Source organism: Atractosteus spatula, chromosome 2, assembly GCF_055471065.1.
Source record: "Atractosteus spatula isolate fAtrSpa1 chromosome 2, fAtrSpa1.hap1, whole genome shotgun sequence".
In the NCBI taxonomy this organism is placed as follows: Eukaryota; Metazoa; Chordata; class Actinopteri; order Semionotiformes; family Lepisosteidae; genus Atractosteus; species Atractosteus spatula.
Genome location: NC_142707.1, coordinates 36,438,850 through 36,454,064, shown reverse-complemented (window position 1 = coordinate 36,454,064; position 15,215 = coordinate 36,438,850). Strand labels below are relative to the sequence as shown.

Sequence of the window (15,215 nt, the reverse complement as noted above, 5' to 3'; positions counted from 1 at the left end):
ATTTGCTGTGACATGCTTCCAGATAGATTTGAGTGATTGGAAGGACCTGGTGATTAGTTTTAAAATCTACAATGAATGTTCCAGTACTTTGTACGCAGTGGAAGTCAATCAGCATTGTTTTGTTTTCTCCTTTAAAAAGATGCCTTTTTCTGAAAGCTGCACACTCGCAATAAAGCTAATTTCAGTTCTGGGTTTGAAAAAGAAAAATCGCAATGTTTGAAAAACATAGCTTTGTTTTGTGTTTTAATTATCATTGTTATGGTCCATTTGTGTCCAAGTTTGGCACAACTCAGACCAGTCCACGAGTGCCAGTCCACGCCATGTTTTTTGTTCGGGTATTTTGTTTATACTTTGTTAAGCATGGGTTAGCAAGGTGTATCCAAGGATACATATTACTAAGGGCAAGGGCAACCCCCTCTGAATTCTGGATGGGAGGGGTTTGGTCACCTTGGATCTCTTCACATACTAGGAAAAGATGCAGCAATTTACTGAGGTGTCATCTTGCCTTGTTCAGTGTGCATTATACCTCTTTGAATTTTGCATTTTATTCTTTTCAATTCACCCTTAAAGTCTTTTAGAAAATGCAATTAACATGATACATCAGTTACCAGTACTGAAGTAATTTGTTCACGATAAGCAATTTTTATGCAGTATATAAACAGTGGATATAAAAAGTCTACAGACCCTTATTGAAATTGCAGGTTTTTGTGATGTAAAGCCAGAAATCAAGATAAATCATGTCAGACATTTTTCCATCTTTAATGCGACCTTGCAGCCAACAAAATTCAGGAGAAAAACAGATTATTATTAGGAAAAATGGTTTATCTTGATTTCTGGCTTTACGTCACAAAAACCTGCAATTTCAATAAGGGTGTTTAGACTTTTTATATCCACTGTATTAAAATAATATAAAGTCTCTGCATACTTCCCTAAGCATCTATCTGTAATTACAGTACACAGTTTTATCATTTATTTGGTCACCTAAAAATCAGAGGATTCATAACACGTATGTTAAAACATTGATTATGACTTCATTATAATGGATCTGACCAAATATACCGTCAAGTTAAAATAAAACACCAATTCGAAGTTTATCATCCCAGAAATTCACTTGCTTTATATGAAAGCAAACATTTTTGTCTAAATGTGTATTTAGATTTAAAGCTTAGAATGCTTTCTCTCAGATGGTGAATCGTTTTCCGTTGAAGTCTTGCAGAAATTGAACTCTTTTTCTATATACCAAACGGGTTATATCATAGCCCATTTTAGAACCAAAGACAAATTGCACTGTAGTTCACTAGTTTTACTCTTTTTCCACAGAAAAGGCATAGCCTGCTTCACAACAATTGGCTGTGAAAGGTTTTCCTGGATTATGAAATAAATAAGGGAGCTGCAGGCTGTTTTTTTATTGATATTACACATTTTGGCATGTTTTTAGGATCTGTTAAGTTGTGTTCATTTAGTTTTAGAAGTTATAAATAATATCCCATTAAGATCCTGTCTAATAGGACCATTTGTTATCATTCTCACTTAGTCTTTCTTCATCATAACTAAGATTTTGATTTGTGTGCTTAAAGGAGCTTACAGGAGCCAAGCATTAGATTTAATTACAATAACCATAACATTTAAATATAGAATCTTATCAAAGGTATGCTACAGTTAGACTTACAAATACATGAAAACGTTACAGATGACTAGACAAAATACATTTAAATTTCTAAGTATTGCTTTGCCTAGAAGGAGTAAGGTGACCAGATTTCCAGATATGATCACTATGGATTACATAGTGTGCTGCCAAAATCTAATAATCCTTTGTCTGTTTACTTGCATGAAAAAAGATGCAATAAAGAACTCATGTATAATAAAAAAACCTTGCAACTTTTGTGTACTGTGTAAGTTACAAATGACTTATAAAGAAGGCCAGAGGCCAGTACGTACAAAGTTCAAATTTCATATTTGTGAAACCACTGGCATTTCATTTTGGTCTGGATAAAGCATCTGGGTTTTGTAAGTGTCGGTTTTCCTCACAAATGCATCCAATCTTTGCCGTGTTTTATCCCAGATTTTTTTTTCTTTTATGATTTTCCTGCAGTAACATAAACCCCTGCCTGAGTTCACTTAAGTATGATATTCAACATCAACCAAAGCCTTCCCTGGTTTGAAAACAGAAAATCTGGATGTTTTAATTTCTCATCACAAATGTTTTCATTGAAAAGAGCGACTTAAGAATGTTTTCTGTTGGGGGAAAAAAGTCTTGATTATTGAGATTCTGCCTAATTTTGAAGACAATAGGACTGCTTCTAATCTTTATTAGATTATTATTTATATTATTTATATTTTTACATTTGAAAATCAGTTAAAATGACCTGCACATAATAACAGTGATTTTCCCTGGGGTAAATCAGCAGTCTTTGTATTTAAGCATTTGTTATGATATTTTCCTGCAAGGAGAATTCAGGCCTCCGTAAGAGGTTTTGCTCTTCATATTCTAATGTTGTTCATTCTTGGTCTTTGTAGTTATGCAGCACTGATAGCTGACTGGCCTGTTGTTGTGCTGGGAGTGTGTACTGTGCTTATCGTGGTTTGTGCACTTGTGGGGATTTTAGTGCCAGACCTGCCAGACTTCTCAGATCCTTTGTTGGTGAGTTGTAATTCACAATTAATGTCTTGTATGTAAACGAAAAGCAGTACAGAAAATTTCATAGATAAGATTTCATAAAATAATTTCCAATTTTAGCAATAAAAGTGCCAAGTAGAATGATTTCAGTAATTGGTAATTTATACAAATGTTTTGCAACATCTCAAGACTTATCAGTCCTTAACTACAGATTTTGGAGAGGATTCTCTTGTGGTTCATGCTATAAATTGTCACGTCATCTTAAATATTGAGAACCTTCAATGGCAAGAAACATGTACACACTGAATATGTGTCTTTTTTTCTTAAGATCATCTTTGCATCATTTAGTTTCTGTTTCTGTTCTCCCTCCTGCTGTTAAAGCTCTGCGGCAAAGTGGCTGCCCCATGGGAACAGCAGCTGTTCACAATTGAAAAACAGGAAAGAGGTCTGTCTTTGTGGCAGAGCTGCTGACCTCTTGGAATATAGGATTGGGCTGTGAAAGTGGAAGATGTCAAAAATCACTACTAACTGAGGATTTGAAAGAGAGGTCTTCAAATGAACATGTTTTTATAGTATTTGGAGATGCTCAATACTTGGATTTAAAGATTTCACATTGTATATGGGTATACCCCTACTGTACAACTCCATTAGTTCCTTAATCTTTGTTTATGCATCTGACTATATATATGTTCACAGGGCAACATGAATACATCTACAAAAAAAAAAGATGCTTTTCTTAAATTGTTTAAATCATGAGCCCACATTTAAATTAATAGATAAGCTAGTCAAGTTTTTTAAAAAAATATTTTATTTGGGTTGTTTTATTTAGAAAGTGACATTAAACATTCTGTTCCTGTCTTAATTTCTTAACTGCAGGGTTTTGAACCAAGGGGGACGGAAATTGGCCAGCGGTTAGTTACATGGAACAACATGGTGAAAAACACAGGGTACAAAGCAACTCTTGCAAACTATCCTTTCAAGTACGCAGATGAGCAGGCAAAAAGGTAATTCGTGTGTGTACTAGATGTTGACATTGTGTGGTTGAACTGTTCCTATAAAGTGTGGCATAATACACACATTTACATCCTTAACCTTTTCCATAAATTTGCCATGGGTATGGTGTTTACCATTATGATTTATATACAGTACATTTATGATTTTGATTTATATACAGTACATTTATAAAGTATTCACCCACCCACCCCCACGGATACATATATTTTTGTTATGACCGGAATTTTTACTGGTTGGTTGAGAAATTTTCCCCTTGACTCACACAACATACTGTACGTAACAAATATTTTTAAAATAATGAAATATTAAAAATGAAAATATCCTGCTTACTGAAGTATTCATCCCCCGAGTCAAAACTTTGTAGGATCTCATTTTGGAGCAAATAATTATTTTAGCCTTCTTGGGTATCTCTGTATAAGCTTTGTACATCTGGGTTTGGTGATGTTCGCCCTTTCTTCCTTGCAGACTTGCTCAAGCTCTGTCAAGTACAGTATGATGGTTTCTTTGGCCTTGCACAGGTTCTTAATGGATTCAAGACAGGACTTTGGCTGGGCCACTCAAGGACACTTGTCTTCTTGTTCTGTAACTACTGCAGTGCTGTTGTTTTGTCCTGGAATTTGAATCTCTGCCCCAGGGTTATGTCTTTTGCTGTCTGAAGCAGGTTCTCCTCAGTGATTTGCCTGTATTTGGCTTCATTCATTTTCCCCTCTATCCTGACAAGAGCCCCGGTTCCTGTCACTGAAAAGCATCCACTTAAGATGATTCTTCTACCACATGCTTAATGAAGTTACACAGGTGATGAGCTTTGTTCAGTTTGCTCCAGGTATAGTTATTTCAGTTTCAAAGGCCAAAAAAATCAATTTGTGTTTCTTCAGACCACATTTAGAATTACTTAAATTAGAGAATCTTTTGCCTCAGTATCTGCTTTTTTACAAACTCCAGACTTGCTGATAGCTTCCATCTAGCCAACCTCCTATGGAGTCTGAATCTGTGTGGTGGTGCACATCTTTGGACAGGTTGTCTGATCTTAGCCATGGAGCTCTGTAGGTCTCAGGGTGGTCATTGTGTTCTTTGTCACATCTCTGACCAAGATCATACTTGCCCAGATGCTCAATTTTGGTGGATTACCTGCTTTAGGAAGAGGTTGGGTGCTTCTTTATTCTTTCCATTTCCTAATGCTGCACCTAGAAGTGTTCCTGGAAACTTTCAACACCCTAGATATGTTTTTTATACACCTCGCCACATTTGTGCCCTCTCAAAATTCTATTTTGGGTTGTACAGACAGTTCTTTGGTCTTCATGCTAGAGTTTTGGAGTTGCACTGGTAAACCGAGGGATTGACAGTTGTATTTCTGCTGAAATCCTGTTGGCCAATAGAAGTGACCACAGCCAGACTCTTGGCTCAGAGTGTCATAGCAAAGGGGATGAATACTTGTCAAATCAACATTTTAAAATTTTATTTTATATTAGATATTAAACATTTCCAGAACTTTTGTTCCATTGTTCCATGCCCTTATAGAGGGATATTTGTAGACAAAATTCCATATGCTGTATATGTACTGTATTCCTCTTTGAGTGTACAATTTAACAAATTGTAAAAACAATCCAAGGTGGTTGAATACTTTCTGAAGGCATTGTATGTATTTTCTACTATTATGACAGCTTTGATGGCTATTAATAGAACTTATTTTAAGTGAGAGGAAACCCAGCTTGTGATTTAGCAATTCTTAACTCGTATTGTGTAAAGTGGTTCATATTTTTAAAGCAGTGTATAAATTAAGTGTTATAGTCACTAATGATTCACGTCTGAATCAAATCTAATTGACTTGTTGTCCTAGGTTTATAGTCATCAAGCTGGATAGCTACATTTTTTATAATAAAATACAGATCTGTCAGGATATGTTAGCTTAAACAAAATGTTTCTATTAGGTAATTAACATATCTTTGTTTTTTTGTGTGTGAAGAAGGAAAAACTGTAAATAAAACATTAGAACAATGGGTAAAACTTTTTCACAGCAGTCTCTATTTCACTCTTGTTTTGGGGTGTAGATTATCAATTGTTATCTAATTTCCCATCCATTTTTATCTTCATTAATACAGAACAGTTTACATGTTTCTCACGATAAGGAAAATATAAATCTAATTGAATGTATTGATGTATACTGTCAAAATTTAATATAATGGCTTTTTTTTCCTGTCTCTGAACTTGTAGTCACCAAGAAGACAGGTGGTCAGATGATCATTATGAAAGAGATAAAAGACAAGCAGAATGGGATTTCAGCAAGGACAGCTTCTTCTGTGATGTACCTGGTAGGTAAATCAGAATGCCAGATTTGCTGATCATACATTAGATTATCATGTTAGAAAACTGCACACTAAAATAACTCTAATGTTATGCACTGTAATGGATATAATACTTTGTATTCTGCTTTTCTGCATACAAAAATAGCACTTGAAAACAAGGTAACTTATGAGGATGGGATTTATTGTATAGGTTATATTTCTCTGTATTAAACCTCCCAATAGAGAAGGTTGTAATGAAAAAAATGAGTAGAAGTCATGGAGTGCTTGTTGCAATTGTGAGACAATTGAGTGTGCCTCATTTCAGAGATTTTATATTAAAAAGTAGTACTTTTTGACACCAGATTCATACACTATACTGTGTGTCACTTTCTTATGATAGCAGTAAGAAGATGATTTGTTAGATAGTTTGTTATAGTGGCATTCCAAAGCATATTTAAATGCTTTTAAAGTCTTGACTTTCATTGACTCCTCGCTGTAAGATTTGCAGATCTCTTGTACTCTCCTACAACATTTGCATGTGTGATGCATGATCTGTTGAGAGTATCATGTGGTTTCCGTTTAATTTTTCCTAGTATTTATATAGTGGCTTTTGGATTTTACTTCTTCAACAAATGCACAGTAAGAGACAACTTAAAATATTGTGCTTGTGTCCAACAGGTGATCAGTACTCCAGACTGGTCTTCACGTCTGCTGAAGGAAAGAGTTTGTGGAGCATTCAAGCAATTAAATCAATGTGCAATCTAGATAATGCACGAGTAAGTTTACCTCTTTAAATGTTTTGTTTAAAGTCTTCTCTCTCTGACTTCTTGGATATGATAGTGTTCAATAATTTCTCTGGATTGTGTTCACTTTAATGGTTGGAATGCTGTGTGTTATCCTGGAATCAATTATTTCAATGTTTTTAAGGTCTCCTCTTTAAAATATTAAAATTCCTGTGCAATGGACTTGTACTCCAACATATATTCCCAAATTGTAGGGAAAACTAAAATATTTTTAAAAGACAAATAATAAAAGACTCTTTCACTATTTTATAACAGCACAAATAGTAATGGCTGAGGTGCAATGTATCCAGGATAATAATGGTAAACACCGATATTCAGTCCTCATCCTGGAAGTTCACTGTTTTTTCATTTTCATTTCACCCTGGTCTGTATTCATTGAGGACTTTAAGTTAACTATAGAACCTGGTGGACTGTGGCCCTCCAGGACCAGGAGTGAACATCAGTGATCTAGACAGTGAAAGGGAAAGTAGTATTGCAGTATGTAAATGTGGATATATAAATGACAGTTTAATGCAGGTGTTTACGAAGAAAGAAAGCAAAATAATGCCGAGGCAGCAGAAGGAACACATTATATATTATTATTAGTAACATAGAAGAAGTACAGTATTTTGTGTACCAGAAGCACTTAGGTTTAACAAATCTCTGATGGTATTCCACTATTTGTACTTAATGAAACAAGAGATACAGTACAACAAATCACATACTGAAACTACTCTTCCAACAATCAGTTGAGATGGGGATAGTACCCATGCAATGGAGGATTGCTTATATATTGCCCATCCATAAAAAGGGTGACAAAACCGAACTGTGTAATTTTGAACTAGTATGTCTGATTTATGTTACATGTAAGAGAGTTGAACCAATAATTGGAACTAAACTAGAGGATCAACTATACAAACATATAATCCTAGGGGATAATCTACATTAATTTAGAAAAGTTAGGTCTTGCTTAACTAGCTTTGTGGAGTTCCTCAAACAAGCACCAACCAATTTTCAAATTGAATTTTCAAAAAGGTATTCATAAAGTATAGATAAAAGGTCAATGAGGTAATTAGCAGATTACCACAGGGATCTGTGCTAGGACCAGTACTTTTCAAATTGTTTAATGATCTCTAAACTCTGGTGTACTGTACTTTGCAGAGCAATATAGGAGAACTGGCAAACACAGTAGGAGTTTCAGATAAATTTCAAGACTGATTATACGCTTTGAAAAAATGTTTAGGCAAGTACAGAGTATAAGGGTAGCAGAAACATAAACTATAGCTACAAAATGGGAAACGCTGAGAGGCTATATATGAAAAAGACTTGGGAATCTGAAATGTTAGGATAGATATTGAAAAGCACAACATTTAAATTATTGGTTGACAGAATTCTACTATTAAGACCTCATGTTTTATGAATAGTCTATGCATTTAAAAATTAGGTCTTCATAAAGGATAAATAAGGACATAAGACTTTCATAAATAAGGACAAGAGAATCACAGAAGGTTGAACAAGCTCCCAAGAACAAGTTACCTAGCCATGTTGTTGAAGTCAGTACAAATTCCATAGGCAAAATGGACCAAATGGTCTTTTCTCATTTATAACTCTTTTTATTAAGAGCTCCTGGGTTTTTGTAGAATTAACTAATTATCCACTGAATTGCACATGAATTAAATGTCTGAAAATGAAGGTGTTAAATGCCCACTTACCGATCAAGAAACGCACAAGATCCTCCATCCCCTGAAGACTGGGATTTGATTCTTCTAAAATGACTCAGCAGTTATTGTTTTACGGTTTTTCATGAACATACACACCTCCTTCAGGAGCATCCACAAATTGCTATAGTAGTTTTTTTGTATTACTTACTGCAGGTGTGCACCCATGCTCAGAAAGTAGGACTATATAAATGAGGAGTTTCAAAAATGTGCTAAGGTGCTTTATTTACATGTGACTTTGACCCAGATATTTACATTATCCTAACAACTCTAAAAACTCCCTTTAGGTGTCATTTTCACAAAATCTTGTTCCTTCTCTGGCATTCAAAAAGCTTATAGCAGCCACAGCTCCAGAAATCAGCAACATCTTATCAAACTCCACTCTCATCCACAGAGAGGTCTGGTCTTCCCAAAAGACCAGGTCTCCACCCAGAGACTGGAGCTATATCTGATATGGAAACCGAGACATACATAAGTAGGGATAAAGTGTGCCTCATGAAATTAGTTCTCCATCTTGGCTGACCCATACCTTTTTGGTAGTTTAGGTTTTGGCCTTACTGCATCAAAAAGTACTACAATCCTCCCCAGAAATATTTCAAAAGGCAAAAGGATTCCCACAGGTGTGGGAAAACTTTCTGTTCCCTTTTTCTTGTTGCAATTTTGTAGTTCTTAACTCTTGTTCTGCTTTCTAACACAGGTTCGATCACATCCACAGTACTGGGATTTGTGCCAGCGCACCTCTCATGCCTCATGCTGCCCAAGCTGGACTCTGGGCAACTATATTGCCATCTTAAACAACAGATCCTCATGTCAGAAAATTACAGACCGTGATGTTTCTCATACCCTAAAAATACTCCGCTCTTGTTCCAAATACTACTACAATGGCACACTGGGACCAGACTGCTGGGATATGACAGCTCGAAGAAAAGACCAGTTGAAGTGTTCTAATGTGCCTCGGAAGTGCACAAAATACAATGCGGTTTATCAGATTCTTCACTTTCTAGTGGATAAGGACTTTCTGAGTCCAAAAACTACAGATTACGTTATGCCAGCTTTAAAATATAGCATGTTGTTTTCCCCAACTGAAAAGGGAGAAACCATGATGAACATTTACCTTGACAATTTTGAAAACTGGAACTGTTCTGATGGCATCACAACCATAACTGGGATCGAGTTTGGAATCAAGCATAATTTGTTCCAAGATTACCTTTTAACGGATACTGTGTATCCTGCCATTGCAATTGTGATTGTCCTTTTGGTCATGTGTGTGTACACTAAGTCAGTCTTTATCACCTTGATGACTATGTTTGCAATCATAAGCTCCTTGATCGTCTCTTACTTCCTATATCGCATAGTGTTTAGCTTCGAATTTTTCCCTTTTATGAACCTCACGGCACTTATCATTCTTGTTGGCATTGGAGCAGATGATGCCTTTGTCCTGTGTGATGTTTGGAACTACACTAAATTTGACAAGCCCAACTCTGAGTTGTCAGAGACAGTGGGGATTACCTTGCAGCATGCTGCCCTCTCTATGTTTGTTACTAGTTTCACCACAGCAGCTGCCTTCTATGCTAATTATGTCAGTAACATAACAGCAATCCGGTGCTTTGGTGTGTATGCCGGCACTGCTATACTAGTCAATTATATTTTAATGGTAACCTGGTTGCCAGCAGTTGTTGTTTTGCATGAACGATACCTGCTCAACATTTTTACATGCTACAAGACTCCCCAGCAGAGGGTGTACAACACCAAAAGCTTTTGGACTTTGCTGTGCCAAAAGATTAATAAGTTCCTCTTCACAGTGTCTGAAGCCTCAAGGATATTCTTTGAGAAAGTTCTCCCTTGTATTGTAATCAAGTTCCGCTACATTTGGCTGTTTTGGTTCCTTGCCATCACAGTAGGTGGGGCTTACGTTGTTTGTGTAAACCCCAAAATGAAGTTGCCTTCTCTTGAGCTGTCCGAGTTCCAGGTCTTTAGGTCTTCCCATCCTTTTGAACGTTATGACGCAGAATACAAGAAGCTCTTCATGTTTGAACGAGTCCACCATGGAGAAGAACTCCACATGCCCATTACAATTATCTGGGGGATCATTCCAGAAGACAATGGAGATCCACTTAATCCTAAAAACAAAGGAAAACTAACACTGGATAGCCACTTTAATATTGCCAGCCCAGCATCGCAGGTTTGGATTTTAAATTTCTGCCAAAAGCTGCGAAACCAGAGCTTCTTTTACCAAACAGACGAGCAGGACTTCACAAGCTGTTTCATTGAGACATTTAAGCAGTGGATGGACAATCAAGACTGCGATGAGGCAACAGTGTACCCATGCTGCAGCCAGTCCACATTCCCCTACAAGCAGGAAGTCTTTGAGCTTTGTATAAAGAGAGCAATCATGGAACTTGAAAGAAGCACTGGGTATCATTTAGATAGCAAGACTCCGGGACCCAGGTTTGATATCAATGATACAATCAGGGGTGTTGTACTGGAGTTTCAGAGCACTTATCTTTTCACATTGGCTTATGAAAAGATGCATCAGTTCTACCGGGAGGTAGATAGCTGGATCAAGGAGGAACTCCAGACTGCCCCTGAAGGCCTGAGCTCTGGGTGGTTTGTGAGCAACCTGGAGTTCTATGACTTGCAGGACAGTTTATCAGATGGCACTCTAATTGCTATGGGACTGTCTGTGGCAGTTGCTTTCAGTGTAATGCTGCTTACAACATGGAACATTATAATAAGTCTTTATGCCATTTTATCTATTGCTGGAACAATATTTGTCACAGTAGGTTCGTTAGTGCTTCTTGGATGGGAGCTCAATGTATTGGAGTCGGTGACCATTTCTGTTGCTGTAGGCCTGTCAGTGGATTTTGCTGTCCATTATGGGGTGGCTTATCGCCTCGCACCAGAGCCAGACAGAGAGGGCAAGGTGGTTTTCTCCTTGAGCCGGATGGGATCTGCTATTGCCATGGCTGCTCTGACAACATTTGTTGCTGGGGCAATGATGATGCCATCCACCGTCCTGGCCTACACTCAGCTGGGGACCTTCATGATGCTCATCATGTGCATCAGCTGGGCTTTTGCCACTTTTTTCTTCCAGTGTATGTGCAGATGTTTGGGACCGCAAGGTACCTGTGGTCAGATTCCCCTGCCCAAAAAGTTACAGTGCCAAGCACTTTCCAAAAGATCTTCAGCAGCTCCTGCCACCAGAAGTCAAAGTAAGTTGTGCCAAATAAGTAAGTATCAACTGGATGCCAGAAATACTGAGGTTGAACATGAGCACTATGAACTAGAGCCTTTAGCGTCCAGCAGTGGGACCGTTGAGAAGGCACCATCGGAAGAAGCAAAAATGAGCTCCAGACTACACAATGGAAGACCCCCTCATAACTGTATGCACATACCCAGTAACAAAGCAGAGGCTGAAAAAAGTGGAGCTCCTGAGAAGGGACCTAAGACTCCTTTAGACCAGGCCCATGTATGCCATTATACTACACATAATACAAACTGTAATATAAGAGACCCACACCAATGTGTAGGCATGCAATGGAGCCCTCATTCTCATTCACAAATTGGAGATGCCTTTTGTGCCCAGTGCATTTCTTCTGCTGCAAATTCATTAAAAGTTCAAAGTCCAATGTCTCCCCTGGATAAAATGCATGCTTCTATGGAATGTCACGTGCATTATGTTCATCATGCCCACCCTCACTACCACTCTTGTTCACAAGGGAGAGCAAAGAGACATGCATCTCATAGCTATCACCTGAGAAACTACTGTGTACATTCAGTCCACCAGCTCCACCAGCAACCCTGTGAACATCAGGCTTCAGAAACTCAGAGCTCTAGGTGTGCAGAGGACGCCCTGAGAACTCTTTCTGACAGCACCAACCCAGTAATTGACAGAATTGTAGATTCCACTAAGACACAAAGTGGAGCCGCAGCTTCTCAGTGTGGTGAAACACAAAACTGGAAAGTGCAGGGCAGTGACACAGGAAGCCCAGATAGAATCAAAATCAGTGGTCAAAACACAGAAAGCTGGGAGTTGGAGAAAATTGATCTCAATGAAAAGATGTCTGGTGGTCTTGAACAGTCAGAAACTACTTTCATTACCCATGAGAAGGTGAAGAAAGATCTAAACAGTCCTCAGTGTAAAAGCAAGACACCTGCAGTCTCACCTGAAAAAATCTATTTTAACAGAACTTTGAAAGTTAAGTGCAATTCTGTTAACTGTTCAATTCCAAACTCTGAAGCCAATGTGCCTGCTCTCTCAATAAGTTCACAACCTTCATCTGAAAGTTTATGTTAACCTGAATCCAAGACTTTCTAACAATAAAACTCAATATATCGCCATCAAGTGCTGTGTTCCTTCTTAACAAATATCTGGGATTTCACAGACCAAAATTATCCTGTGCAAGCAATTAAGTCTCTTTGTTTTCACAAACATTTTTATCAGATATTGTTTTAACAATCATTGGACAACTGATCAGGAGCTTTTAACATGCAAAAATATAAAAAGCTGCTTGGTATAATTTGCAGAAGTCCTTAATTAAATATGGAATTGTGGGGCAGCTAGACTTCCTTTTATAAATGGGCTGAAATAAATGTTTCTTTTGGGACTGGAATTAATAAGTAACACTCATTGTTGATGTTTTTCTCATGGCAGATTGCCTGTGTAATGACTTCATTTTACCTCCTTTTGTGATAGATGTATGGTAATCTGTTTAACATTTAGTTTAGGAAACTGGAATACTGAGAGTATCTTGTCCATTTTTCAAAAAGCAGTGTGGGAGTGTGCTTCATTTAGAGTGTTTTTTTTCCCAAAGAATCTGATAAAATGTAACAAATCATGGCCATGACCTTTGAAAATCTGCTTGAAGTTTGATTTACTCGTGCATTTTTAAAAAATATTTGAACCCTGAGAGAATATTTCATTCTTCCAAAACCTAGAAGCTTTGATCAGAACAAATCTTGGAAAAGCAACTGTTACTTTTCAAAGCCCCACATTCATATTGATTTGTTATTTCATGACTTAGGTTTTGTACCCTACTGTTATAAAATTTCACCAGCTAAAAAAAAAATTCTTTATCATTTGTTCTTTGTTATGCTTAGCGATGTTGCTGAAGTGGTTTGTGGGGATTTCATGCATACTGTATTTAAGTCTGTGGTTTTGTCAAATTAACTGACACTACAAAAACAACAATAATATACCACTGTACTCACAAATCCGGTAACCAGCAGCCATGGTAGGTTGTTGGAGGCCTTTAGGGCTTTACTTATAGTTAATACTGACAGGTGTTGAATTCCTAGACTTAAAATGCTCTGCGCTTAAGAAGGGGCCCAGTGTCTTCAGTTGTAAGCATTGCTCAGGATCTTTCCATATTAAAATACAGACATGTTTAATGTTGGATTCCAGAGTATTCCAATGATACTTCTCGAAAAGTAAGATCTTCAGCAACAGAAAGCTTTATTTTAATTTGCTAGTATTTCATTGGTCTGCTTTCTTCTAAAATTTTAGTTGACAGTAGTTAGTGGTTCATGGTTAAAACACTGTGAAATACAAGTTGAGCGAGTTGCTTCATCATGTTTCTTAGAGGAGACAGATTATTGTATCTGGTTGTTTACCTTGGAACTAGTCACCCAAAACCACTGTCAAATGAAGTAAAAATAGAAGAGAAGAGTGAAAACTGTATTAAATTAAAGTAAGCTTTTCAAAATTATTTATTAAAAAATAAACCTGTAAGGTAACATAAACAATTTCTGAAGAGATCTTAAAGTGAACAGGGGAATCTGCTCAACAAATGAATAATAATGTGTCTGCTTTTGTATGACTAATTTAAGTGTGGTGTAATTAATGTGCCGTAGTTTCCCAAACTTAAACTCGTCACTTGTGATACACAAAGATATCACTTTTATTTATTTATTCAGTCTTTTTTATTTACATTTCCAGTTCCTTCATTTGAAATGTGTCTTCAGAGTACTAGCGGTGACATTTCGTTGCAGCCACTTTATGGAAAAAAAGTCTAGCTGTCTTCTTTTTCCAGGATAAAAGGGAATTAATAAACATGAATTTTAAATGTTCTTAAGTTATATATGTGTATACAACATTCAAAATGAAATGGCATATATTGCTGAGGTGTTCTACAATGGAAGGTTTACTAAGAATCAAAAGACTGTAATAAAGTTTTCTGTTCAATTATAAAAGTGTTGTTTATTTATCCATACGTCTTGTACTTTTTTTTTGTACTGGGTACATGAATGGGCAGGTAGCTCAGAATTTGTATGGTTTTCTTAATCTAATGCCTGCAAGAAAAAAAAAACTGAATTTCACATTTAGAAAAAGCAGCTGTTCTGTCGGGCTATTCAAAGCCCTCGGTAGGAGGCACAGTCTTTGGGGCTACAGAGGAGCCGCTGGGCTGTCAGCCCCTCCCTTTCTGCCCAACTCCCCTACCCTTGAGCAGGGGCTGCAACATCTGGCACTGGGATCAACTGTTCTAGTCCCAGGTTGTCTCCCCAGGATGTCATGGGGGCAGCGGTACCTATTACAATACAGTGTATATGCACACAGTACTGTATATAGTGATAGTGTACATGGGGGTCCCTGCTATACAATAGGGTTAGGTAGTAGAAAGGAGCTACTTAGAGCAAAAAGATTTCGACTGGGGGAATTTTTCCTCATAAGCATAATGTGTTGCGATGAACTGGAGTCCCGTTCTTGTGCTGCGGCTGTTACTTGCCAGGTTAGGCTCCCCACGACCCCAAATAGGAAAAAAAAAGGTGGATGGAAGATTAAGGGGGATAGTGAGTAATTTTA

The 15,215-nt window shown here is 37.3% G+C and overlaps 1 protein-coding gene across 1 annotated transcript in view; it reads left to right on the top strand.

Moving 5' to 3' along the window:
• The window catches only part of disp1 (dispatched RND transporter family member 1), a 40,558-nt gene extending 25,961 nt beyond the window's left edge, over positions 1–14,597 (top strand). The window contains exons 3-7 of the mRNA XM_088927332.1: positions 2,518–2,641; positions 3,494–3,621; positions 5,843–5,940; positions 6,592–6,689; positions 9,111–14,597. Of these exons, the coding sequence (XP_088783458.1) occupies positions 2,518–2,641; positions 3,494–3,621; positions 5,843–5,940; positions 6,592–6,689; positions 9,111–12,710 (4,048 nt within the window). The 3' untranslated portion in view covers positions 12,711–14,597. The remainder of the gene's footprint in view (positions 1–2,517; positions 2,642–3,493; positions 3,622–5,842; positions 5,941–6,591; positions 6,690–9,110) is intronic.
• Positions 14,598–15,215: the final 618 nt, after the last annotated feature.